Source organism: Pipistrellus hanaki, assembly GCF_964339955.1.
Source record: "Pipistrellus hanaki genome assembly, chromosome: 18".
NCBI lineage: Eukaryota > Metazoa > Chordata > Mammalia > Chiroptera > Vespertilionidae > Pipistrellus > Pipistrellus hanaki.
This window is the reverse complement of record NC_140520.1, coordinates 12469134-12495748: the sequence shown is the minus strand read 5'-3', so window position 1 is coordinate 12495748 and position 26615 is coordinate 12469134. Positions and strand designations below refer to the sequence as shown.

The window sequence follows — 26615 nt, the reverse complement described above, 5'->3', positions numbered from 1 at the left end:
GTTCACTAAAATTTGTTTAAAATAACAGTGAATTGCCCTAACCGGTTTGGCTCAGTGGATAGAGCGTCGGCCTGCAGACTAAAGGGCCCCAGGTTTGATTTCCGGTCAAGGGTGGCATGTACCTTGGTTGCGGGCACATCCCCAGTGGGGGGGTGTGCAGGAGGCAGCTGATGGATATTTCTCATTGGTGTTTCTAACTCTCTATCCCTCTCCCGTTGTCTCTGTAAAAAAATCAATAAAATATATATTTTTAAAATAACAGTGAATTAGCCGAAACCGGTTTGGCTCAGTGGTAGAGCGTCAGTCTGCGGACTGAAGGGTCCCAGGTTTGATTCCGGTCAGGGGCATGTACGTTGGTTGCGGGCACGTTCCCGGTGCGGTGTGTGCAGGAGGCAGCTGGTCGACGTTTCTAGCTCTCTATTCCTCTCTCTTCCTCTCTGTAAAAAAATCAATAATATATATATATTTAAAAAAAATAACAGTGAATTAATAACAAAAATCTATTAATTTGACTTTAAGCAAATCTTGAGTTAAAAGCATTTAAAAATGAACAGGGCGCTAAATTTTACATATGACACACAGATACGAATTTTATCTACTAAATCCGAATCTGTTAAATCCAGGTCCACAAAAATCAAAGGTCTACTGTATACTATTTGGGTCTCTCTGCATCAATGTTTAAGCCACTCACTCCCATCTTATCGGAAACAAATCATCACTGGGGGTACCATGGCCAGCAGCTGAGTGTGGCTGTGACAGCAAAGAGATAATAAGCCTTTCTTTTCCTTTATCCTTTACCTTTTTTTTTTTTTTTTTTTTTAACCTTTCTTTTCTTGTACTTGTCTCTATGCCCTCCCATCTACTCCCCTGCAGGTTTTCAAAATAATTCCTCACCCAGACCTGTCGCAGCGGACCCCCAAACCACTGGATAGAAACAAAGCCAATACCTCAGTCTGTCACCTTCATTTTTGTATTTTGAGACTTGGTAACATATCTTTAACCCTTTCATATATGTCCTTTATCAAGAACTTTTCCTACAAAATATTGTGCCTCGCCCTAGCCAGTTTGGCTCAGTGGATAGAGAGCATCAGCCCGCGGACTGAAAGGTCCTGGGTTCGATTCCATTAAAGGGCACATGGCCAGGTTGGGGGCTTGATCCCCAGGGGGAGGGGTTCAGGAGGCAGCTGATCAATGATTCTGTAATCATTGATGTTTCTATTTCTCTCTCCCTCTCCTCTCTGATTAAAAAAATATATATGATTGCCAGTATTTCACTCATTCATTCATTCATCCCTTCATTCATTCATTCCTACTTGGGGCCAGGCCCTGCTCCATTTGCCTCTTATAAGCTCTAGTTCAGCCCTGAGCTGTCCTGGAAAGTCCTGGCCTTGACCAAGGAGGTTGTGTTCTGCATGGTCCAACTGTTCAGTGGGGTAGAACCCGAACCATATGATGACTCGTCTACAGCTTGTTGAACCCACCTCATTCCCCGGCGTTGTACTGTGAGCCCGCCCACACACCTTGTCTCCCTTCATCCTCACTAAAGCCTGTGAGGCAACTGCTTTAATTTCTCCAGTTTGCAGATGAGAAACCCACGTGTCAGAGGTTAGTAACGTGTCCAGAGGAACTGGCAGAAATGGGACTCAAACCTGGGTGTTGGAGGTACTGGTCAGCTGACAGCATACCCCTCCTGCCACAGTTCGAACCTTGAGTCCGGGAAATCCTGTCTCCCTGGTGCCCCCGTGGTAAGGCGCACCCAGGGGGGTGCTTGAGGAGTGAATGGTCCCAGCTCCTGTCCCTGGAGAAGAGCCTGCGCCGACCCCAGCTCCTTTCTCAACATTTAGGAAACCCTCGAGCCCTCTGTTCCTGGTTGATCCTCTGCTCCCAGCAGAGCCTGCTGCTCTTCCTCCCCTTCCTAAGACTGGCCATTCATTCCCCTGCCTCCATGGCAGCAGGGTGGAGAACCATGCCTGCCCAACGCCCTGGCATTTGGCCAGGAGCACTGAGGACCATGGAAGCCCCCCTGCCCAGGTGGCTGATGGGGAATGAGAAGTGGGAGGCCGTCCTGGGACCCCCTCTACTCTCGGGGAGGAGCCTCAGCACCACCCTCCGCTTTCAGTGTATAAATTGCCTCCAGATTAGGCACACAACAGCTCCCTCCCTTCCCCTTTCAGTCTTCAGTCTAAGAAGTTCTACATCTTTTGGCCCTGGCTGGTGTTCCATTCCCCGGTCAGGGTGCGTGCCTGGGTTTTGGTTCCATCTCCAAAATGGATGGGGCATTCCTCTCACTCTCAATAAAGACACATTTTTAAGTAACACTGAGACAGATGTATTATTTCTGGAAGGTCTCACAGTAACTTTTTTTTAAAGTTATACATCCTTTGATGAAATTTTGTCAGTGCCCATGCACTCCTGGCACTTTCCCAAGGTTCCTTGTTATTTCTACTATGGAGCCCCCTAGCGGACTGTTCAGACGCTACTCCCCTCAGCCACCTGCAGCTCCCCCTTCTGGCCGAGGGGCCCATCACACTGGCTCCTGCTTGGTGCCAGCTCCTCAGGCATAAAACCCTCCCACCCCACGAGGCCTGTATTTGGGGTCACCCTGGGTATTTAGTCTCAGTTACAAACTTGTTATCGGAACCCCAAGAAGGAAACATGCAAGCACACAGATACAAACACAGGCACACACATGTATAACACACACACACACGGAACTGCACCCAGGCATCCACTCCCAGCCAAGACAGGCTGACTCTGAGCCCGCATCCTCCCCCGCCCCCCACTCCCAATGCACCAAGGGTTCCCACTGCCTCTGGGCCAAGTCCCAGCTCCTTTCCACAGAGGGCCTGGCCTACATTGACTCTTACCCCGGGCCGGCCACTCTCTTTTCACCTTGTGCTTTTGCACAAGGAAATGTCGGGGATGCCACCCTCTCCACCTTCCTGACGGGGCTGCTCACTCAATCTCCCTGACCTCTCCACCTTCCTGGCCTCACCTCTCCAACACCCAGCCTGGGAGGACTTATTCCTGAAGCCCTGACCATCGCCAGCCCAAAGCTGGGTTCCAGGTCCTGTCCTGGGTTCCTTCGTACTAGGATGTGCTGTCTGCCCACTGCTGCACCTCCAACACCCAACTGCCTCACAGGTCATAGGTGCTCCAAACGTCTGTCTGTACAAAGCATCTGTACCACCCACAGCCACATCGCCAAACCTACTCCCAGTGGTGCCAGCTCCCCATGCCCTCCTCTGTGCCTGGTGCCCACTTTGATTCCCCCCGTCCTTGCTTACCACTAAGGGTCAGCTGGGCACCCTGGCCATGCCGGGTATTGGCCACACCGCGGTAGGTGCCCACCACAGCCTGGCGTACGCTGGTGATGTGGAGGGTGCCACCATGCAGCAGTGTGACCCTGAAGACGCAGAAGTCAGGGTCTGTGCTGTGCCCTGGCCCCCAGCCTGCCACCCCTCCACACTCCCGGCTGGTGCTCACCGGTGGTCAGTGGTACTCGGGGCTGTGCCATCAAGTTCCCAGGAAATGGAAAGTTTGGGCACCCCCTCTCCACTCCCCCCCCCACCCCCCAATCCACCTCATTGGACTCTGGAGGTTGGTGGAAACGGGACAGACTGAGGACACGGGACCACCTGAATGCCACAGAGCCGGACCTGGGCTTTGCCCCCTGCACTATGTTCCAGAGCCCTGGCCCCCGCCTCTGAGCCCACGTCAGCCACTTCCTGCTGCCCGCTTCACTGCGCAACCCTGCAATCTGGTGCCTCTGACTTTCATGGGCCATGAGCACTTTGCCTTCCTCCATAAAAAAAAATTACAATTAAAAAAATTACAATTTACATTAGCATTGGTCAGAGACAAATATAACCCAGGCTGGGATCATTATTACGTATTATTATTTTTTTCCTTATGGTTTTAAAGAAGTTAGAATTGAGGCAGTTTTATGGGCTCCTGAAAGTGACCTGGGCTCCAGGCCCTGTGATTACTGTGTCTCATGGCTAAGCCGGCACTGCCCGGGGCCCACTCTGGGCAACTCTGTGCCCCATGAGTGTCCGTGGGTGCCGTGTGCGCCCACCTTAAGGAGCAGCCTGGTCACTTGCCAGCTGCACCCGGGCCCAGTGGCTCTCCAGCTGCCCATAGCGGTTCTGGGCCGCGCAGTGGTGCTCATGGGCCTGGGACAGGAGGCTCTGGGGGCCAGCCAGGGCGGCCAGATGCAAGGAGCCATCTGGCATCCGGTGGCACCAGTCAGCCAGAGCCAGACCATCCAGGAAGTGGACACAGGCGGCTCACCCTGCACCTAACAGGCAGCACCAGTGGGCGCTCCCATACAGCCACCACGTCTCCGGGCTCTGCACAGCACGGCCTGCGGGAACACAGTGAGGCCAGACATGGCAGCCTCCTGTGCCCACCGCCTCCCCTTCCAGCCTGGGTGAGGGGTGAGGCCTGGGGTCAGCCAGGGAGGAGCAGGGAGGGGAGCGGGGCGGGCACAATGGAGAGGTCAGGGGCCCAGGCATGGGCATTGTGCTCCCGAGGGGACAATGGGGTCGCCCTCTGCTTCCCTTGCCAGCCCATCTGTCTGCCCGCAGGGTCAGCTTCCCAGGACTCCTGATCCCCCTGCCTATCCCCGCCACCAGGACCCCAGCCTCTGAATAGGGAAGGGACACTTACACTCGGCAGACACACATTTGGGCAAAAAATCCAACCTCACAGACCACCTTGTAGACACAGTTGTATCCCAGACACATTCACAGAGGACACACACAGGTCCCACACGGATGCCTGCAGGCTCAGAGTCACAAATATAAAACACACGCCAACAGACACGGACGCCACAGGCCCGGAGAAGCCTGAGCTGAGCTGTGACACCCAACAAGCAGACACGCCAGCCACGCACAGCACGTACGATGCCTCTGCCCGCTAGGCTGAGCCAGGCTGCCCAGCAGGTGGGGGTGAGGGGTGGGCCTTGGCGGGGCCAGAGCCCACAGACCCAGGGCTCGTCCAGCCTCAGTCCCTCAGGGACATCTGGGGGAACCTTCTGGTCCCTGCTTTTCCAGACCCTGCCTGGCAGCTGCTCCTAACACCTGCGCAGCCTCCCACGGAGCAGGCTTGGTTTCCCGGAGGCTGGCCCTCCATATAGTTCTTACACACGCACGCATGCACGCACGCACAAGCACACAACTGACCCCTCCCTGCGTCCCACAGGGCTTCCGCACCTCTGCTCCTCACTGCTGCCCCTCTTCCTCTCCATTCTGCTCCCAGATCCCCTTATTCTCCCATCTGCCCCCCTCTCCTCCCCCATCGTTCTTTTCTTCCTTCTCCCCTCACACCCTGCAGCCCCAGCCCCTCAGCCGGGCTACTCCCCAAGAGCCTTGGTTTGCCTTCAGCCTGGGGGCCCCTGAATTGTGGGCATTCCCTCCCTACCCTCGGGAGACAGTGTGTGTGTGGGGGGGGGGGCGTTGTCCTTATTTTGGGGAGCCCAGGATCAGGGAGGCCAAGGTCGGGGGTTGAGGCCAGAGGCTGCTGTCCTTCACTCTGTCCTCCCTGGAACTCAGTCCCTCTCTGCTTTCAGTCTGAGCCCCTTCCCCACCCCCATCCACTATTCTCTCCTCCCAGGGCCCAGCAGGCACGGAGACAATTGGGGGGGGGGGGGGGAAAGCCTGCCCCTTGTCTAGCCTTTCCCTGCCCATCAGACCCACCCCTTCCTCTCAAGTTTTGATTAAGAATGTTAAGGGGAGTTGGAGCATCTGTTCCCCTAAGCCAGTGTTTTTCAACCTTTTTTGGGCAAAGGCACACTTGTTTCATGAAAAAAATCACGAGGCACACCACCATTAGAAAATGTTAAAAAATTTAACTCTGTGCCTATATTGACTATATATAAAGTAATTCTCTTGAATAGGAATCAAATAAACACAAAGAAAGTATTTTATAATTACTTTATTATGAAATATTAAGTAAACAAAATAGTGAAAAATTATAAAATTCTTGTCTTGTCTGCACCTACGGCACACCAGGCAACATCTCGCGGCACACTAGTGTGCTGCGGAACAGCGGTTGAAAAACGCTGCCCTAAGCTCATCTCTGGGGATTCAGCGCCTGGACAGGGTGCTTGGAGTCTGATTTGGGCGTCCCAGAGAGGGGTGCAGAGCCCCCAACCGTCCTAGCAGGGATGCTGTCCCAGGTGCTGAGGCGGGCGGGGCCCAGCCCTGGCAGCCCCTCCCCATCCATAGTGTCACTTCACAAAGCTCTTCTCTCTGTTCTTGGGTGGGAACCCAGCCTCCACTGCCCCATCCCACAGAGAAGAGGCCCAGACCGCTCCCCTGGCCCCGCTGACCATCACCGTGCAAAACCCCTGGCCTGGGCGGCTCAGTTGGCTGGAGCATCATCGACCCATGCACCCAAGGATTGCAGGTTCGATCCCCTAGTCAGGTCACATACCCAGGTTGTGGGTTCAATCCTGGTCAGGGGCATACAGGAAGCAACTGTTTCTTTTTCTCCCTCCCTCCCTCTCCCTTCCTCTCCCTCAAAAAAAATCAGCTGAGACCAGTTTGGCTCAGTGGATAGAGCATCGGCTTGCGGACTGAAAGGTCCCGGGTTCGAGTCCGGTCAAGGGCATGTACCTTCGTTGCGGGCACATCCCCAGTAGGGGTGGTGCAAGAGGCAGCTGATTGATGATTCTCTCTCATAGAGGTTTCTAACTCTCTATCCCTCTCTCCTCCTCTCTGTAAAAAATCAATAAAATATATATATTTTTAAATCAATAAAAACGTATCCTCGGGTGATGATTAAAACATGCAAAAATGGGGCCTCCCTTTTGTCAAAGGAGCCTGGGACCCAAAAGGCACTGACTTTGAGCCTTGCTATTCTGTAGGAACCCTCCCCACGTGGAAGTCCTCCATAAAGGAGGGCTGCTGGGAAGGAGAGGAAGTGTGGGGGAGGGGGAGAGGAGGAGGAGAAAGGGGGAGAGGAGGAGGAGAAAGGCGGGCAGGAATCTGGCCCCTGTTCGGCCCTGAGGCCACAGGCAGCCAGGCTCCTGCCCCCAGAAGCCCAGCCAGTCTGACCCCTGCCCCCCACTCTCCTGGAGTCCTCCCCTCACCGCGTCCCTCAGCTCCTTGTGTCTGGCTTTGCCTGCACAGCTGAGGTCTGCCCCTGCCCCTGCCTCTGCGCCACAAGCTCTATCCTCAGTCTTCACCCCAACACGCTCAACCTTCTCCTTCCAGTCAATCCTGGGGTGTGCCTCCCGGTCCTGGGACACCCCGAAAAGAGACTGCCTTGTGGGGAGAGCTCCTAGCCTCCTGACCCAGCCCTGTGTCTCTGGGGGCCCCCTTCCCTGGGACAGCCTCCTGCCTCCTGTGTCAGCGCAGCCCCACCGGGAAGGGATCACAGGCCCCGGGGCCAGCGAGACGGGACCAAGCCCCTGTGAGCTGTGCATCCTCTGGGGGCAGTTTTACCTCTGAGCCATCTGGGTTCCCCTCACCAGCACCTGCTGAGAAGATGCCTCCCCAGCTGCAGCACTTGCGTTGTCCCCTCCGAATCCACACGGAGTGGCCCACAGGGCATAAAGCCAGCGCAGAGGACCTGGGTTCGGGTCCGGCCCTGTCACTAAGCAGCCATCGCCTCGCTCAGGCTGGCACCCCTCGCCTCTGAGACCTCCCACCTGTGAAGTGGGAAGGAGGAGGCCCTGCCCCAGGCCGTGAGGACCAGTGAGACCATCGCCCTGGAAGGGCCAAGCGCCACCACGTGCCGCCCCCACGCCGCCTTTGAGAACAATCTGACTAAGATATTAATTCCTACACGATAAGTCCACCTTTTAAACTGTTCAACCCAATGGCGTTAGTGTATTTACAGAGCTGCACAAAATCACCTGAATCTGTGAGAACATTTCCGTCACCCCCAAAGAAACAGCGTGCCATTAACATTCACTCCTTGCTGCCTCCTGGCCAAGCAACCACTAATCCACTCTGTCGTTGCCTGTTTGCCTGCTCCTGGGCGTCTCATATAAATGCGGGCTTTTGTGCCTGGCGTCTTTCCAGCAGCATGATGTTTCCAAGGTTCATTCGGGTGGTGGCACGTATCAGTGCCTCATTCCTTTTTCTTTCTTTTTTTAATCTTTTTATTGATTTCAGAGTGGGGGGGAGAGAGAGAAGTATCAATGATGTGAGAGAATCATCCATTGGCTGCCTCCTGCACACCCCCCACTAGGGATCAAGCCCTTAATCCAGCCCTTGACCAGAGTCAAACCTGGGACACACCAGTCCACAGGCTGATGCTCTATCCACTGAGCCAAACTGGCCACAGCAGTGCCTCCTTCCTTTTTGTGGCCTAACACCGTCCCATTGCACGGCCTTACCGTGTGCTTGTCCAGGAGAAGGGGCAGAGGGGTGGCTGCCTCTCTCTTACGATGGTGAAGAATGCTGCTGTCCACGTTTGAGTACAGGGTTCTGTGTGGAGGCGTTTTCAGTTCTCTCAGGTGTGTTGGGCATGGAATTGCTGGGCCATATAGTAATTTTGCATTTTGAGGAACTGCTAAGCTGTTTTCCAAAGTGGTTGCAGTTTACATTCTAAGCACTTATTTTTATAACCCTCAGGCTAGAAGTTAACTTTTTATTGCTCCCAGGGCCTTTTGAGAATTTTTTAAAAATATATATATTTTATTGATTTTTTTTACAGAGAGGAGGGAGAGGGATGGAGAGCTAGATACATGGACCAGCTGCCTCCTGCACACCCCCTACCGGGGATGTGCCCGCAACCAATGTACCTGCCCCTGATCGGAATCGAATCTGGGACCCTTCAGTCCAAAGACCGATGCTCTGCCCACTGAGCCACACCGGTTTCAGCCCCTTTTGAGAATTTGATGGAAGCTTTCTCCCACCCCACCATGGAGAGATGCTCAGTTCCCATGACTTCTGCACAGGCCCCCAAACCCCAGGTTGGGAAGTGCTGCCCCGCGATGGAGTCCCCTATCGCCTTAATGCTCAGGAAGTGCTGGCTGGATTGATTACCCGGGACCTGCTCTCTTCCTGCCCCCACCCCCAGCCCACAGGAAAGGATGGGCCCGGCCCTGAACCGCCCCAGGCTTTTCTGGAATCAGCTCCCGGGAAGGTCTCCCCGGCAGCGGAAGCCCTCGGAGCACACAGCACACGGGGACCACGCCCGGGACCGTGTCTCCTTTGTCTCTCCCCACTGCTCTTCTCACAACTGAACCGGGACCTAGATCTCTGCCCTAACCCTCTTTTTCCCTGCCTCCATCTTTCTCTACCTCCCCTCTGTGACCGGGGAAGTATGGTAGCAATCGTACTTAGGTAAAAACTGCTGTTTGAATTTTATCCCTGCTATTCTGGCTTTGGCACTCACTCACTTGCTTAAACAATAGGGTACGTAGTTGCCTTGGCTTCCAGATGGAGACCTGGAGGCTACGGCAATTTCCCTGTGCCTGTGGACCAGGACCACAGGAGATTGACTCAGTAGCTTCAGAAATAGAAACTGTAGATAACCTTTAGAGATTAACCGCTCAGCTCTGCTTCTGTACTATCTGCTTTCGCAAGATAGGGCCACATTCCAACGTCCAGCAGGATGTGGCTGGGAATGACCCTGCGGGCTGTCCCCAGCCTTCAGGATTTAGAATTTAGAACAAAGGAACATTCTGTGGCTTGGACCTTTAGAAGGGCTGCCTGCACCTGAAACAGTGCGGTCCTGTGGACTCCACCTGCGTGTGGTGCTCTTGCAGCCGTCCTGGCCAGTTCAATAAATCCTTGCCTGCTTTTTTTTTTTTTTTTTTTTAATCAGTCATCAGCCTCCGGTGGTCTTATTTTGAACCCAGGGTTCGACCCCACAACAATAGGCAGAATAATGGCCCCTGAAGATTCCATGTCCTAGTCCTTGGAACCTCTGACTGTGGTGGGTACCTGGCAAGAGGGGAGGGTGCAGGGGGAGTTAATCAGCTGACCTCAAGGAGAGCATCCTGGGTCACCAGGTGAGCCCCGTGTAATCCCAACACCGGCCCTTACACGTGGAAGCAGCTGGCAGACATCAGGGAGTCAGAGGGACGTGATGTGAGAGGGACCAAACCTGGCGCTGCTGACTTTGGAAGTGAAGGAAGCAGAGCCCCAGAGAGTGGGCGTGGCCTCTGGAGCCTGGAAAAGGGTCCTCGTCCCCCAGAGCTCCCAGAGGGCCAGCCCTGCCCACACCGGGCGCTCGCCCGACACCCGTGTCTGAATCCAGCCCCAGAGCCACGGCCAGTACCTCCGTGCTGCTGGGAGCCACTGTGTGTGTGGTCCTTGGTGACAGCAGCAAACAGAAAGCGCTAACAACTCCTGTCTTTTCTGTCTCCGACACTGTCACCGAGTGACGTTTCATTTCACGTCTCCTGTGTCTCCCCTACTGGAGTGGGACTTCTCTGCGGGCAGGGGCTTGCATTTTCCCACTTGTGTGCCCACAGGCCAGAAGGTCGTCTGTAAGGATCTCTGCTCCCCCTCCCCCGCCAGGGCGCAGGCCTGGGTTCCAGGCTCCATCCCCAGTAGGGAGCGTGCAGGAGGCAGCCAATCAAGGCTTCTCTCTCACATAGGTGTTTTTCTCTCCTGCCTTCTCTCTCTCTCTCTCTCTCTCTCTCTCTCTCTCTCTCTCTCTCTCTCTCTCTCTCTCTCTTTCTCTCTCGTCAATTTATTTTTATTTTTTATTTTAAAAATATATTTTATTGATTTTTTACAGAGAGGAAGAAAGAGGGATAGAGAGTTAGAAACATCGATGAGAGAGAATCATCGATCAGCTGCCTCTTGCACACCCCCCACTGGGGATGTGCCCGCAACAAAGGTACATGCCCTTGACCTGAATCAAACCCAGGAGCCTTCGGTCCGCAGGTCGATGCTCTATCCACTGAGCCAAACCGGTTTCGACTCTCTCATCAATTTAAAGGACAAAGGAACTTTTCTCCATCAACCAGAACAGCTTGGTAACCCGGACATACAATCCACACCAGGAGAAATGCTTAATGCTTTCCTTTGTCTACGAATATACACAAAGCCATTAGTGCTCCATGGAGGCAGTTTTTCTCCGTCTCCCTTTATCCTCACATCCCCTTAGCATCTCTCTGAACTGCTACATGTTGTACAGTCAGTGTTTCAAGTGCATTCATTATTCTTTTCCTTAAATATTTTTAAATGTATATAATACATTTTATTGATTTTTTTACAGAGAGGAAGGGAGAGGGATAGAGAACTAGAAACACTGATGAGAGAGGAACATCCATCAGCTGCCTCCTGCACACCCCCTACTGGGGATGTGCCCGGAACCAAGGCACATGCCCTTGACTAGAATCGAACGTGGGACCCTTCAATCTGCAGGCTGACACTCTATCTACCGAGCCAAACCAGTTTCAGCATTATTTTCTTTTGAAATCCTCACCTGAGGACATGCTGTACTGATTTTTTTAAATTTTATATTTATGGTTGGAAGTATTACAGGGCATGTGCCCTAACTGGGAATTGAACTCACCACTCTTACTTGTACAGGACGACCCTCCAACCAACTGAGACACGCCGGCCAGGGCTGGGTTGCCCTATTTTAGGCAGTGGGAGCTCTGTGTCCTTTTGCTGTTATCCAGTTCTTTGATATTTTTGCTTTCTGGCACAAGATGCCTCAAGGATCATCCTGAGTGCTTCCTGTCCCCAATCTGGAATCAGCCCTCCTCCAGGGAGCTTCAAGGCATTCTCAGTGAAATACAAAATTTTTACTTTACTAACTTTATTTTTTACATATATTTTTATTGATTTCATAGAGGAAGAGACAGAAACATCAATGATGAAAGAGAATCATTGATTGGCTGCCTCCTGCACGCCCCCTACTGGGGACCGAGCCTGCAAACCAGGCATGTGCCCTTGATGGGAATCAAACCGGGACCCTTCAGGCCTAAGGCTGACACTCTATCCACTGAGCCAAACCAGCTAGGGCTCTCATTTTATTTTATATGAAACCTTTTGTTCTCTTGCTCTGAAAACAGTGACTCCTAATATGTGTGTTAATATACATAAAATAGTTTCAAATAATAACACCACTAACTACTAACAATCACATTCCCCAATAAAATGTAACACATCTATTTGTCCTTAGGGAAAAACTAACACTTGCAATATTCTCCCTGCAGAAAAAATAGATAAAACTGTACTTCATAGAAATTTAAGACCTTTTGTCTTTCAAAGGATACTATCAAGTAAATGAAAACCCACAGAACGAGAGAAAATGTTTGCAAACTATGTATCTGATAGGGAATTGGAGTGCAGACTACATTCAAAACAATAGCAACAACCCTCTCCCAACTCAACAGTAAAAAGGCAAACAGCCCAATTAAAACACACACACACACACACACACACAACAAAACAAAACAAGGAAAGCCCTGGCTGGGGTGTCCAGTGGTTAGAGCAGTGGTTGGCACACTGCGGCCTGCGGGCCACGGTTTGCCGCTCTGTTGACGAATAAGTTTGCCGACCACTGATCTCGATTCTATTAATCACAGGCTCCTGTTGTTCCTTGTGATTAAGCCCCTAGCATCAGACCACGGGCTGATGAAGGGTCTCGGGTTCAATTCCCGGTCAAGGGCAGGTACCTGGGTTGCAGGTTTGATCCCAGCTGGGTTGAGGCGTGGGAAGGAGGCAATCAATCAGTGTGTTTCTCTCACCTTGATGTTTACTCCCTCCTTCCCTTCCACTCCCTAAAAATCAGCGGGGGAAAATATACCCCTGGGTAAGGATGAACAATAAACAAACAAAAAACAACAACAAGGAAATAATTACCATAGACATTTCCCCAGAGGAAATACACAAATGGCCAGGAAGCACAGGAAAAGATGTTCTCTCTCGACATCAGGGAAATGCTAACCAAAACCACAGCGAGAGGCGTCACACCCACTAGGATTGATAGTCAAGGATAGGGGTGTCGAACTCAATCAGAGAAGGGGCCAAAATCTAAAATCCAGCCTAAATCGCGGGCCGAATGGTTTACTGAACAGTCATAAACTGACAATGTCATAAACTGACAGCAGAGTGCAGTGATGACAGCGCGGTGCGGGCCACATTGCAAGGCCTGGCGGGCTGGATTTGGCCTGCGGGCCTTGTGTTTGACACATGTGGTCAAGGAGGAGGGAGAGCCCGGGAACTCATACCCTGCTGGTGGGAAGGTGACATGCAGCCACTGTGGGAATAGCGTGGCAGTTCCTCACAGTTAAATGAGTCTCCATAAGACCCACCAATCCCATGTCGAGCTGGATACCCAAGAGAACGAAAAATGCATGTCCACACAGCAACTTGTACATGAACTTTTACAGCGGTGTTATTCAGAGAGCCCCATTTCCCTCAGCTGACACACTGCGGATGCACAGCCCACAGGTATGATTCGGCCATAAGAAGGAAGGAAGTGCTGGCACTGCCCCTGGAGGTCCCGGGTGTGTCTCTTGCTTCAACTGTGTTTGGACGGAACGGACCCAGGGACGCCCCTTCTGCCAGCCTCCGACCGCCCTCCGCCCTCTTCCCAGTCACCCCCTCCCGCACCACCTCTGAGACCAGCCAACACACCTTAACCCCTGATCGCCGAACAACACACCTGCTGCTCCTTATTACCAGACAACACACCTGCTGCTCCGATTGCCAAACAGCACACCGTAACTCCTATTGCCGAACAACCAGGGGCTCCCAAATTCGTCCGAAATATTCCCCCGAGCCTGAGGCTGCCGTCCACCGCCTGGCCAGCCGTCGGGGCGCCCACACCTACCTCTCCGGACGCTGTGGCTGGAGGGCGGGGGCCATGTCTTCCTCGCGTTGGCGGAGAAGCAGAGGGCGCTGGGCGGCTCTTACAGATGCAAACCCAGCGGGTGCCGCCTTCTCCAGGACGAGCAGAAGCCGCCCCGAGATGAGGGCCACAACTCGGGGGCCATGCACGCCGCCCGGCCTGGGAGAGGAGCTGAGCCGGCCTCTGGGCCTGCAGCCCTGGCTCTGCCCCAGGCCCGCAGCGCTGACCCCTGGAGAACCACTTCCGGGGGAGGAGGAGAGGCTCATCCAGAAGAGGGGCCACACCTGCCTCCCCTCCGCAGGCTGCGGCCCAGGCTGGGCGGGCGGGTGTCTCTGCCAAAGGCGCCCCCTCCAGCTGAGCCCCTGGAGCCCAGAGGCCTGTGGGGCCCCTCTGCACCCCCTGGTGCCTGGCTTTTGCCTGCGCCTCTCCCCGAAACCAGCCATTCTCTCAACCACCCTGGAGCCCTCTCCCATGCACTGGACCAAATGAAGCAATAAAGCTTTTTGCAGAAAAAAGAAAAAAGAAAAAGGAATGAAGAACTGATACATGCTGCAAAGGGGATTAACCTGGAAAAGTGGTTAAGTGAAAGCCATCTACACAGTTCACATATTGTATGATTCCATTCGTAGAAAATACCCAGAATAAATAAATCCATAGAGACACAATATAGATTAATGATTGCCAGGGGTTAGGGGGAGGGGAACTGGAGAGTGACTACTAATGGGTAGGGGTTTCTTTTTCTTTTTAAAATATATTTTATTGATTTTTTACAGAGAGGAAGGGAGAGAAGATAATCAGAAACATCAATGTGAGAGTAAAACGGATCAGCTGCCTCCTGCACACCCTCTTCTGGGGATGTGCCCGCAATCAAGGTACATGCCCTTGACCGGAATCGAACCTGGGACCTTTCAGTCTGCAGGAGGACACTCTATCCACTGAGCCAAATCGGTTTCGGCCTAAATATATTTTTTATTTATTTCAGAGAGGTAAGGAGAGGTAGAAAGAGAAACATCAATGATGAGAGAGAATCATTGATGGGCTGCCTATAGCACCCCCCACACTGGGGATCATGTTCACAACAGGAACATGTGCCCTAACCCGGAATTCAACCATGACCTCCTGGTTCATAGGTAGACGCGCACCCACTGAGCCAGGCAGGTTGAGCTAGAGGTTTCTTTTGGGAGTGATGCAAGTGTCCTAGCCTTAGCTGTTTTGCTCAGTGGGTAGGGCGTCGGCCTGCAAACTGAATTTGATTGGGTTGTGGGTTCGATTCCAGTCAAGGGCACTCGCCCTACTGCAGGCTCGATCCCCAGTGGGGGGCAGCCAATCAATGATTCTCACTATTGACGTTTCTATGCCTCTCCCTCACTCTCTGAAGTCAATAAAAATATATATTTTTAAAATGTCCTGCATTAGGTAGTGGCCAGGGTTGCACAAATTTGTGAATGCATTAAAACCCAAGTGTACATTTTTAAAGGGCGGATTTTATTTTAAGGAATGTGCATTATAGCTCAGATAACAACTGCTCCTGCGGTCGCCCCCTAGAGGCCCACGGAGAACTGCAGGGACTCGGGCCCCGCCCTCCGCTTTTCTTTTACTTTTAGCGAGAGCGTGGGGTTCCCCACCCCCCTCCCCCCCATGTCCGCCCCCCACACCCCACCCCACCCGCCCCGCTCCCAGTGCGCAGGCGCCCTGCTGGGTCGGAAGCCGCGGAGGGGCTCCTCCCTGCCCCCGGGGCCGCCCCGCCTTCCTCGCGGGGACGTGGCCGCCGCGGCGGCTGGTACCGGGCATGGAGCCGGCTGCCCGCCGGGGGCGCCCTTCCCACCCCGCGGCTCCGGAGCGCCCCGCTGGTCCCGGGCCGGGCCGCCGGGGCCTCCCCCGCCAGGGGCGCGGGGCCGGGCTGGCGGAGGGTCTGTTCCCGCTCCGCAGGCCGCACGGTCAGCCTCTGCTTCTGGGCCCAGCCGCGCCCCCAGACCTCAGGCAGGGACGGCCGAGGCCGGGCCCCAGAAAACCGCCCACAAACAAGGGAGCCGGAATTGCCTGTCATTTCTGCATGCCATGGAGTACCCTTTTGGTCTCCCTAACCCTGTGAGAGCATGAACCCATTCTTAGCCCGCTGGCTGAAACCAAACCAACAAACAGGGATGTTTCTCGTTCGGCTCCTCTGGCCGCGGCGGGGACCCCTGTGGCCGCGGTCTGAGCAGCGCAGACAAGTCTCCGGTCCCTCCGCCCTCCGCACCGGCAGCCCGGACGGGATGCCCCGCTTCCCCAGGGGGAGCTGGCCCCCGAGGACCCGCTTACTCTCTCTCTGCGGACCATCTCCTAATCCCTTTTATTTTACTTCACTGTACGTGTGTCTTAGCAGGATAACCTAGTGTTTAAATTTTTATTAAATTTTATTCATTATTTAATATTTTTACTTAATTTCAGAGTTAAAGGGAGAGGGAGAGGGATAGAAACATCAATGATGAGAGAGTCATTGATGGGCTGCCTCCTGCACGCCCCACACTGGGGACCGCGTGGCAACCCAGGCTTGTGGCCTGACCGGAATCAAACCCTGACCTCTGGGTGTATAGGTCGACGCTCAACCACTGAGCCATACCGGCTGGGCTATTTATTTTTTAAAAATAATTCTTTATTGTTGAAGACATTACATATGTTCCCCGCCCCTCCCATTGTTCCTCTCCAGCCCACCCCCGCCCCCACCCCAGGCCCTCTCTGCCCCATTATCTGTGGCCATGGGCCATATGTATTTTATTTTTATTTTTATTTATTTTTTAAATATATTTTTTATTGATTTTGTACAGAGAGGAAGGGAGAGAGATAGTTAGAAACATCGATGAGAGAGAATCATCGATCAGCTGCCTCTTGCACACCCCCTACTGGGGACATGCCCGCAACCAAGGTACATGCCACCCTTGACCCGGAATCGAACCCGGGACCCTTCAGTCCCCAAGCCGACGCTCTATCCATTGAGCCAAACCGGTCTCGGCTGTATTTTATTTTTAATTGTGGTAAACGAAAAACCAAATTTCTTTGGATCAAAAGTGTGCCCCCCTGCCCTGGCAGGTGTGGTCCAGTTGATTGTCATCCTGTGCACCAAAAGGTGGCTGGTGATTCCCGGTCAGGATACATACCCAGGTTTTGGGTTCAATCCCAGGTTTAGGTGCTTACAGGAGGCAACCGGTCAATGTTTCCCTCTCTCTCTCTCCCTCCATCGCTCCCTATTCCTCTAAAATAATAATAATAATAATAATAATAATAATAATAATAATAAATGTGCCTTCTTGCAGCTCTCAATTTCTACCACTAAGGCCTCTGTGACAAAGCTGGGGCAGAGCAGAAGCTCTGTCTGGAGGACAGAATGCCCACCTATCACCTCACTCTGCCCATTGGGACAGACAGCCCTCCTCCCAGCTGTCCTCGCTCAAGAGCAGGACACCGATTAGGTACGAGTGACATGTTCCATCCGGCATTTGTGGTTTTGGAGAACGAGGTGCAAGGAAACTTAGGCCAGTGTTGTTCAGTAGAAATACAACATGGTTCATGTTATTCTAAAACTTATTCTAAAAGTAAAATAAACAAGTGAAGTTCATTTTAATAGATATGTTATTTAACTCAATACATCCGAAATCGGATTCCAACCTGTAGGCAATATAAAAGAATTATGAAATAAATCTTTCAATTCTCCTTTTTCGGTGAGAAGTCTGAAGCCCCATGTGTAGTTCACACTTACAGCTCACGGCGCTCGGACCGGCCACACTGGGAGTCCCTGCCTGCCAGGAGCCTGTGGCTGGCGGCTACCATAGTGGAGGGGCAGCTGTGTGAGTGCCCTGCCAGCCAAGGGAAGCAGCTACATCTGAGTTAGCGCCCCACCCCCATCCCCCAGGCAGCCTAGGCAGATGAGAGAGAACAGAACAAGCGGAGGGACTGTCATTGGTCAGTGTGGGGAGATGGCACTCACACCCCAGCGTGCGCCTCCACTCGTCGGTTGGTGACACGGATTGGGTTTGTTGGTGGAGAGTGGGCAGCGGATTTTGGAACGGGGGGCGGGGGTGGGGGCGGGGGTGGGGGGAGGTTAGCAGGGGCCCCGTTTGGTGGTAGGCCCCTCCTCTGGACGCTCATGTTGGGGAGAGGGGCTGGAAGGGGAAAGTAGCAGGAAATGTCAAGGACCCACAGCTTAAAACAGAGACCTAGTTCTAGGAGCAGGAGTGTCATCGTTTCAAGCTTTTAAATGACTGACTTTCTGCCACCTCTTCTGGGCCGTGGGGAGGGGCCTTCTTCCCTGGATTCCTCCATCCCTCCTGCTGCCACGGGCACAGGCGCACTCCGAGGAGCCCTGCTCCAAGCAGGGTCTTCCCGCTCCCAGAGCCTGCGGCTCCCTGCCAGCCTGCCCCGTAAGGGGACATCCCTGCCAGCCTGCCCCTGCCCAGCCTGCCCCGTAAGGGGACATCCCTGCCCGCCTGCCCCGTAAGGGGACATCCCTGCCCAGCCTGCCCCGTAAGGGGTCATCCCTGCCCAGCCTGCCCCGTAAGGGGACATCCCTGCCCAGCCTGCCCCGTAAGGGGACATCTCTGCCAGCCTGCCCCGTAAGGGGACATCCCTGCCCGCCTGCCCCGTAAGGGGACATCTCTGCCAGCCTGCCCCTGCCCAGCCTGCCCCGTAAGGGGACATCCCTGCCCAGCCTGCCCCGTAAGGGAACATCCCTGCCCAGCCTGCCCCGTAAGGGAACGCAGGGCCAAGAGTAGGTAAAATGGGGAAGATCTGAGTCGGGGAGGCTGCCTGGCCCTCTCCTCCTCTGACGGGCTGTGCGGGGAGCTGGGCGCCTGGAGTATCCTTTCCCCCAAACCAGACCTTTGTTTTTCCTGGTGGAGGCTCGGCCCCAGGCCCGCGCCTGTTCTGTGGAGACAGCCTGGGGCAGTGTTTCTGACCTCCGCTGCCCTGTCAGCCCTGGGCCTGCAGCTCTGGGAGGTTGTGTGTGTGTGTGTGAAGCAGCGGGGCCCTGAGCTCAGGGAGTGAGGTTGGGACCAGACCCCAGGATCACAGAGACATCCGTCAGCAGGTTCTCCAAGAGCAGGATTGGCCGGGACCGGTTTGGCTCAGTGTCGGCCTGAGGACTGAAAGGTCCAGGGTTCGATTCCGGCCAAGGGCATGTACCTAGGTTGCGGGCACATCCCCAGTAGGGGGTGTGCAAGAGGCAGCTGGTTGATGATTCTCTCTCATCAGTGTTTCTAGTTCTCTATCCCTCTCCCTTCCTCTCTGTAAAAATCAATAAAATATATTTATAAAAAAAAAAAAAAAAAGAACAGGACCGTCTGGGGGCCCCTGAGAGGGAAAACCCTGAGGCTGCAGGAGGTCGGGGCAGGAGAGCGGGCGCTGTGCCGGGAGCCAACACCCGGGAAGCAGCAGTGCCACAGCAGAGAGGAAGGACGGACGGATGGACGGACGGACAGGAGAGAGACAGCCGGACTGGCTCTGGGTGTTTATTACAAAACAATGATTACAAACCTGGATAGAAAAGACCCCACACTCCCTGCGATGCCCCCCGCCCCAGCCCCCGGGCCCCTCTCCGCGGGCAGCGGGCGCTCAGATGCGCAGGTCCCCGGCCAGCAGCGCCCTGTGCCGGGCGGGGGTGAGGGGCAGGTAGGCGCCCCCCGCTGGGTCCAGGACGTAGAGCGGGTCGGGCAGGGCGCTGGGGTCGAAGCCCTCGTTGGCCATGCGGACCTTCTGCTGCTTGAAGGTCTCGGTGGTGGCCAGCGACTCCTGGGGAGGGAGGGTGCTCTGCTCGGTGGCTCAGGGGAGCTCCCTGGATTCTATTGGGGGGCGGGTCTGGGCAGAGCGGGCCATGAGGTCCGAAGGGTTTAGGGGAGGAGGTGACAGGGAAGAGGAGGAGCCGCGTCCAGACGGGAGGGTGAGGAGCATGCCTGGGAGGAGCTGCGCTCTCTCGGCAGAGGGTGTGACGGGGTGTCCCCGTGTGGGGTTTGGGAGCCACGGACTGGGGTACACCTGTGGGGCAAGAGGCCCAGGAGGGGGGTTACCTGGAGCCTGAGGAAGCGGGGCCAGGCGTAGGGCGGCAGGTGCTCAGAGACGTGGGCGTAGAGCTGCCCGAGGTCCAGCGCGTGGGGAGGCCGCAGGACCAGGGCTGCCATCCCAGCCCGGCCTTCGTGCCCTGGGGATGGGGGGGGGGCAGGCTTAGCCTCAGGGCGGTGCCCGGGCCCAGGTTGTGCCGATGCAGGGAGGTGGGCCGGGTGCCCCCCAGCTCCCCCGCTGGGCACCTGGCACGGTGACTCCATAGACGTTCACCTCCTGGAGGAAGTCCAGGGCCTCCAAGGCCTCCGCCACCTCCGTGGTGGCCACGTTCTCCCCCTTCCACCTGCCAGAGAGGAGGTGGGGGTCAGGGCCCGCAGGGCCGGGTGGGCAGAATGTCAGAGGGGGGTCGGAGTGCCAGGGGCCTGAGGGGAGGGGCTGGGTGCAGAGCTGGGTCGGGGTAGGGGGTCACGTAGCCGAGGCTGAGGGGGCCCGGGCCACAGAGATGGGAGGGGGGCCTGGGCGGAGCCGGGAGGCAGGGGCGGTACCGGAAGGTGTCCCCTGTGCGGTCGTGGAAGCGGAGGAAGCCCTGGTCGTCGCAGACCAGCAGGTCCCCGGTGTTGAAGAACTCGTCCCCCGGCCGGAAGACGTCCCGCAACAGCTTCCCCCGGGCCAGCTCCGGCGTCCCCGCGTAGCCCAGGAACGGGGACTGCGGGCTCACCGGCGCCACCAGCAGCCCGGGCTCCCCTGGCCGAGGAACGGGCGTCAGGAGGACACCTGCCTCCCGCCCCTTCTCCCAGGCCGATCGCCCCTCCCCGGCCTCCCCCCACTCCCCCACCCCCCCACCCGCGCACAGACCTGCGGACGTGGCCACGCAGTGCCCCCGGGCGTCCCGCAGTGGCTCCCCTGTGGTGACATCATAGCGAATCAAAGAGAAGGGGAAGACATGCTGGGGAGGGGAGCCCCAGGCACGGGGTCATTTCAGTGGCACGAACGCCCTCCCCGCCAGCCCCCCGCCGCCCCCGGGGCCCCCCGACCCGCCCCCGCTCACCTTGTAGAGCCAGGAGGCGCGGCCCACGGCGCCCCGCCGGCCGGTGTAGTTGAACGTGGCCACGTTGCCCTCGGTCATCCCGTAGGTCTCCAGCACCCGCAGCGGCCCAAAGCGCCGCTCGAAGCGCTCCCAGGTGTCCGGCCGCAGCCCGCTGCCCACCGCCAGCCGCACCTTGTGCCCGCGCTCGGCCTGGCTCTGAGGGGGGCGCAGAGGGCCGGGGAGTTCACACCGAGGTGCCAGGGGAGTTCACACCGAGGTGCCAGGGGTGTTCACACCGAGATGCCAGGGGAGTTCACACCAAGATGCCGGCTCCCAACGTAAATCCGGCCTGTCCTTCCCCAAAAAGCCTCCCCCTGGACGCTCAGAGCCCCCCATCAGGCGTCCCTCATTCACTCCAGGCTTCCTCCCATGCCCTGCCCTTTCCGCCTGCTGCCTCTCCCTCCCCCCCCCCCCCACACCCATCCCAGGGTCTCCAGGCAGCTGCCCCTCCCCGCCGGCGGCTCTCCCCCGCCTCCGAGCCCACGCACCGGGGGCTGGTTGACGAGATAGCGGCACAGCTCCCCGATGTACTGGAACACCGTCACCCCGTGCCTCTGGCAGTCCTCCCAGAACTGGCCGGCCGAGAACTTGGACTTCAGTACCACTGTGGCCCCTGCCAGGAGCGGGGAGGAAAGGAAGAGGGAGATTAAGGGCTGCAGGGGGAGCCCTGCCCACTGCAGCGCCCCAGTAGCATTCTCACCTGTGGGCCCTCTTCCTTTTCCACCTGGGCCTCGGAGGTTATGCCCTTTGCTCTCCCCATGCGGAATCCTGCCCCAAGTCCCACCCCTCGTCTCCATTTGCCTCCTCCCGGGCTGACACTCCCAGCCCTCCCAGCCCCTGGGTGCGGAGTTCTGTGAACACATGGCCCCCAGACTGCTCAGTCTGCAGGTCTGTGCAGGTGACATTCCCCCACCGCACCCCGAGCTCCTGGAGGGGCCCTGCCCGCCTTCTCGCTCCCGTCCTCCACCTGAAGGACTCGGCCCCTCAGTGAGCACCGCAGCAGGTGCTCCCTCCATGTGAGCTAGAGCAGTGTTTCCCAACCTTCTCTCATGATGAGAATCACCTGGTGGAGTTGTTAAACCACAGATTCCTGAATCCCAACTAAGAAGTGCTAAACTAGAATTTTTGAGAACATATAGGTAAAATTGCATACCTAACTTAGTGCTCTGTATATAACATCTGTCTTAGAGCACTACTTAAGTATACAATTTTACCTATATGTTCCCAAAAATCCTAGTTTAGCACTTCTTAGTTGGGATTCAGGAATCTGTGTTTTAACAACTCCACCAGGTGATTCTCATCATGAGAGAAGGTTGGGAAACACTGAGCTAGAGGACTGCCTGGGGGCGCGGAGGGGAGACTGACCGATGCCCAAGCAGCCCACGATGCCCAGCAGGGAGCCGGCCATGTGGTAGAGCGGAAGGGCCAGGTAGATCACGTCGTCCTGGTGGGCACCGCACAGCTGGTAGAACCCCTGGCACTGCAGGATCTTCAGGTGACTGATGCGAGCAGCCTTGGGGAGGCCTGGGGGGAGACCGGGGGAAGGGGCTCAGGGCCAAGCCCCGCCTCCCTCGGTGCCCCCGCCGGGTTTCCCACAGAGAGAGGCACAGAGGCAAGCCCAGAGCTCAGAAAGGGGGCCAGGCTGGCTTGGAAGTGTGGGAAGATCCCCGGGGAGGTGGACAAACGACCAGGAAAGAGAGGGTTGTGAGAGAGGACATGGCCGCTGGGGTCACCATCTCCTCTGGGGGGGGGGGGGGGGGGGAGGGGTGGCCTGAACAGTTCCTGCCCCAGACCCTTGTCTCCCTCTGCCTTGGTTTCTGGGAGGTGAGCACGGTGGCCAGCTCTCACCGGTGGTGCCGGAGGTGAAGATGTACAGGCAGGTGTCCATCATGCTCTGGGGGGCCGACAAGTAGCCGGGCACAGGCGCGTCCCCTGCAGCGGAGGCCTCGGCCAGCAAATCGCTGATCCCAGCGGAGTGGGCTCCCGGGCCCGCAGCCCAGAGGCGGAGCCCCATCTCTCTCAGGGCAGGCAGGTCAGGCTCCAGGGACTCCAGGAACTCTGGATGCGGCAGGAAAGCACAGTCCGCCTTCCCCCACCGTCCCCCCCCCTCCTCCCCCCCCAAGCCTTTCCCACCCCTGAGCTTATGTGGTCGCCACTCTGCCCTCCCCCCGCCCCGCACTGATCTGGGTGAGAGCGGAGTACGGAGGTCCATCCCGGGCTTGACCCAGCTCCACCCCTTTGCAAACCCGCAGGCTGATCCCCACCGGTTGGGAACCCCAGGAAAAGTTCTGGGGTCCCTTCCGACCCCATCCCCTCTGCCTTCCCCCGCCCCGCCCTCCCCTGCGGCCCCGCCCCGGCCTCACCTGGCGCCAGGACCAGCGCGCTGGCGCCGCAGCTGCGCAGGCAGTGGCGCAGGGGGCCCCGGCGCAGCGCGGTGGGCACAAAGGCGGCGCGCAGGCCCGCCTTGGCCAGCCCGAACCAGAGCCACAGGAACTCCGGGCCGGCGGGGAGCAGCAGCGCCACGGTGGCCCCCGGTGCCAGCGGCGCCGCGCCATCACCCCCTTCCCTCGCGGCCCGCGCCTCGCGGCTTCCGGCTGCCCCCTCGCCTTCCCGGGCGCCCCCCGAGCCGCCGCCGCCGGGGCCCTCCTGCCAGCCCCGCGCCCGCAGGAAGGCGCGCGCCGCCCGGTTGCTCCGGCGCTCGGCCTCGGCGTAGCTGAAGCGCCGCGTGCCGTGGACGAGGAAGGTGTGCGCCGGCCGCTGGCGGGCCAGCTGGGCGAGGCGCCAGGCCAGGCTGCAGCCGCCCTCGGGGCTCTGCGGGTCGCCGGCGGCCGCGGCCAGCGCGCGTGCCTGGAGCGCGCGTTTGCACCGCAGGGCGCGCACCGCGAAGGCCAGGTCCGCCGCCAGCCAGCGCCACCGCGGCCAGAAGCGCAGCAGCAGCAGCGGCGGCAGCAGCAGCAGGGGCAGCAGCAGGAGGGCAGCCATCGCTTCCCTCGTCCTCGGCTCGGCGCTGGCTGGCACCGCCCGCTCGCTTCTGGCTGCTGCTGGTGCCTGGTACTCGCTTCCGAGAAACTGGGGCCTCACTTTCTGGCTCCGAGACCGCTCCTTCCCCGGAGCGCGCGTGCGCTGGCACACGCCCCTTCCCCCCAGGAGGAGAGCAGGGGCGGGGGTGGGGGCCGGCCCCGCATTCCCGGCCTCCCCACCCCTACGCTCCGCCCTGGGCTCGCTCCCTCCAGGCAGCTCGCCTGCACCTCACCGGGCCCTGGGCGGTGCTCACGCCTCCCCTCCATCCCAGGGTCATCCCATGTTAGGTCCCTCCTCAAGGGCGGCTTAGGCATCTGGCCTGGACTTTGGCGTCCAGGTCTGAGCGCCAGGACGTTTGGATCAAAGTCCACCTCTCCCTCACTTGCACCCGTGATGGAAGGGTGCCTCTGTTCTCTCCCAAAAGACGGAAGGACTCGGCCCCTTGCCTGTTGGGTGCTGCAAGTCCCAGCAAGGTAGCCAGACCCATGCCCTCCCTGCAGCTGCCAGCAGCGGCGGCAACCTCAGGGGATGGGTGGGGGCTGAAAGCTAAGTAGGGGAAAGGTGGAGGCCCGGCCCGCCAGATTTCCGGAGGGGCCGCGGCGGAGGCCCCTCCCTTTGGGCAAGGGTACAACAATTGGGGCCAGCCAGTGAGCGCTTTCCATCCTGGTTTTAATTGGGGCAGAGAAAACTGGGGAAGGAGAGAGGAAGGAAAAGAGGCCTCTGGCGGCTCAGACTTGCAAAGGAAGGAGGAGCAGCATGGAGGGAGGGGAGAACCTGGGTTCTGAGAGGAGCTTGCAGGCTGAATAGCAACTGTGGGCCGTCAGCCTGACCTTCACTCCTCTCTAGCTGGCACCCAACCGCCCTGAAGGAGGGGATCGGCGCAGCCAAGGAGCTCCTCCTGCGGGCACACACAGTGAGGGGAGGGAGTCCTCCTGGTGACTGCACGCCCCACGTGTCCGGGATCCGAGTGTTGGCATTCGGCCTTACTAAATGGAGTATGACAAACACTAGCTTCTGGAAGTCTCTACTTGAGATGGTTAAGGACAGATCTCGGCCTTACTGCCTGGCCTTCACTGCCAATGGCAGCCAGAATGATGGGGGACAAAGCCAAGTCCCCTCTGCTTCAGACAAGAAGAGGAGAGGACAGCCTGACCGGTGTGGCTTAGCGGTTGAGCGTGGACCTATGTATGATCTAGGAAGTCATGGTTCGATTCCTGGTCAGGGCACATGCCCAGGTTTCAGGCTCAATCCCCAGGAGGGGGCATGCAGGAGGCAGCCAGTCAATGATTCTCTCTCATCATTGATGCTTCTATCTCCCTCTCCCTCTCTGAAATATATATATATATATTATAGGGGGGGGCAAGAAGGAAAAAGGGGGAAATTATGAAGTCACAATTAAACAGACTACCTGTACATGCACAGGGTAAGTGGGGGCAGCAACTCCAGCACAAAAGAGGTTCTGGCTTGTTTTATTGTCATTTAAAAACAGCTTTTAAAACACGATTATCTCTGCCAAAGAAAACCCCACAAAAACCCAAAGACGACAACCAAGGACACGGGACCTTTGACAGTTCTGGGGAACAGTCTCTGAGACTCCTTGGGCTCCGGCCCGGCTTGGGGTGCCTCCAGGGCACACCAGGTGGGGCTGTGGCGGCCCTCTCAGCTTCCTTCCTGAGCTCTGGCATCTGCCCCGCGGAAAGAACAGGCAGCCCGGCATTGTCACAGACCAAATGCCCGTTTCATACCAGTGTATGGAGAGCGACGAGGAGCTGCCTGCTCAGGGCAACGAAGACCTAAAGGGGATCGTCAGAAAGGACACTCGCACCCTTTAGTCTTTCCTCTCATCCTCGTCTGGCCAGCGCCCCTCTGCCATTTCTCCTCTTGATTCAAACAGCTCTTCGGCTGGGGGAGGGCCAGGGGCCTGAGGACCTCCCTGCAGTCCAGGTTCTGAAGCTTCTGGCTTCAGAGGGAACCCGAGTGCCGGGGGAGCAGCAGTGTGGTGGGCTGGAGGCCCCGGGAGGGGAGGAGGGGCTGAGGGCTGCATGGCAGCGGATCAGGCTTCCCACCAGCTGAGTTTTGGGGTGGGGAGAGAGGGTGCTTCCCTCCCGTCTCCCCAGCCGCCGTTAAACCTTTGATTCACCGAGGAGGAGAGGGTGGTCCAACCAGGGGCGGGCTGGGAGCAGGGACTCAGTCACTGTCCGACCCCACGGCAGAGGACCCCTTCCGCTTCCGCTTGGTGGGCTTCGGCTTTGTGTCTTCTTCCTCCTGGAGGAGATTGGGGGGGGGGGTCATGAGCCTGACAGCTGCTGCCCAACTCCCCTGCCCCCACGTTCCCTTCCTGCGCTGGCGAGGGGTCTCACCGAGGCGCTGCTGGAGCCAGACTCTTCCTCGGCGTTGGGGGGCTGAGTGGCATTCTTCCGGCTCCGGGGGCTGGACAGAGCTGCTTTTCGCCGGCTCTTGGGGGGCTTGGAGGAAGAGTCCTCGTATTCCTCTGCCAGGGAGAAGAGGTCGCTGAACCTGAGGGACAGGAGAACGAGCTCTCAGAGTGGGGCCTCTGGCCTCCTTCCCATCTTCTCCCCCCCCCCCCCCGACCCGCCCGCCAGCATCTCGGTTTCTCTCCAACCCCATGGTCTTCCTGGTCATTAAAGGAAGAAGTTTGTGTCCCCAGGAGGCCCCGCCCTTTGGCCTTCTCCCACCA

General features: G+C 57.1%; 2 protein-coding genes across 3 annotated transcripts in view; both read right to left on the bottom strand.

Annotated features, from left to right (window-relative positions):
• Window positions 1-19246: 19246 nt before the first annotated feature.
• SLC27A3 (solute carrier family 27 member 3) lies at window positions 19247-24541 on the bottom strand. Of its 2 annotated transcripts, XM_084866779.1 has the most exons (10): window positions 23260-24486; window positions 22745-22954; window positions 22262-22420; window positions 21385-21509; window positions 20858-21052; window positions 20665-20755; window positions 20355-20553; window positions 20055-20152; window positions 19818-19948; window positions 19247-19542 (listed from the first exon to the last, which is right to left on the bottom strand). In XM_084866779.1, the coding sequence occupies exons 1-10, from the start codon at window positions 23876-23878 to the stop codon at window positions 19366-19368; spliced, it is 2004 nt and encodes a 667-aa protein (XP_084722905.1). In that variant the 5' UTR covers window positions 23879-24486; the 3' UTR covers window positions 19247-19365. The 2 variants fall into 2 exon arrangements, with proteins under 2 accessions (XP_084722905.1, XP_084722904.1); XM_084866778.1 differs by having other exon boundaries at window positions 20355-20755; window positions 23260-24541.
• An 829-nt stretch (window positions 24542-25370) lies between these two features.
• Window positions 25371-26615, bottom strand: part of INTS3 (integrator complex subunit 3) — a 37991-nt gene continuing 36746 nt past the window's right edge. The window contains exons 29-30 of the mRNA XM_084866747.1: window positions 26278-26434; window positions 25371-26182 (exon numbers count right to left, since the gene is read on the bottom strand). Coding sequence (XP_084722873.1) covers window positions 26105-26182; window positions 26278-26434 — 235 coding nt within the window. The 3' untranslated portion in view covers window positions 25371-26104. The remainder of the gene's footprint in view (window positions 26183-26277; window positions 26435-26615) is intronic.

What these genes read in the sequence shown, in the direction of transcription:
- SLC27A3 (XM_084866778.1), bottom strand. Translation starts at nt 23,878, where the DNA reads ATGGCTGCCCTCCTGCTGCTGCCCCTGCTGCTGCTGCCGCCGCTGCTG. An exon ending in CGTGGGCTGCTTGGGCATCG is followed by an intron (nt 21,510 to 22,261) that starts GTCAGTCTCCCC and finishes CGCTCCTGGCAG; the next exon opens with GGGCCACAGTGGTACTGAAG. An exon ending in CGCACAGGGGACACCTTCCG is followed by an intron (nt 20,153 to 20,354) that starts GTACCGCCCCTG and finishes CCTCTCTGGCAG; the next exon opens with GTGGAAGGGGGAGAACGTGG.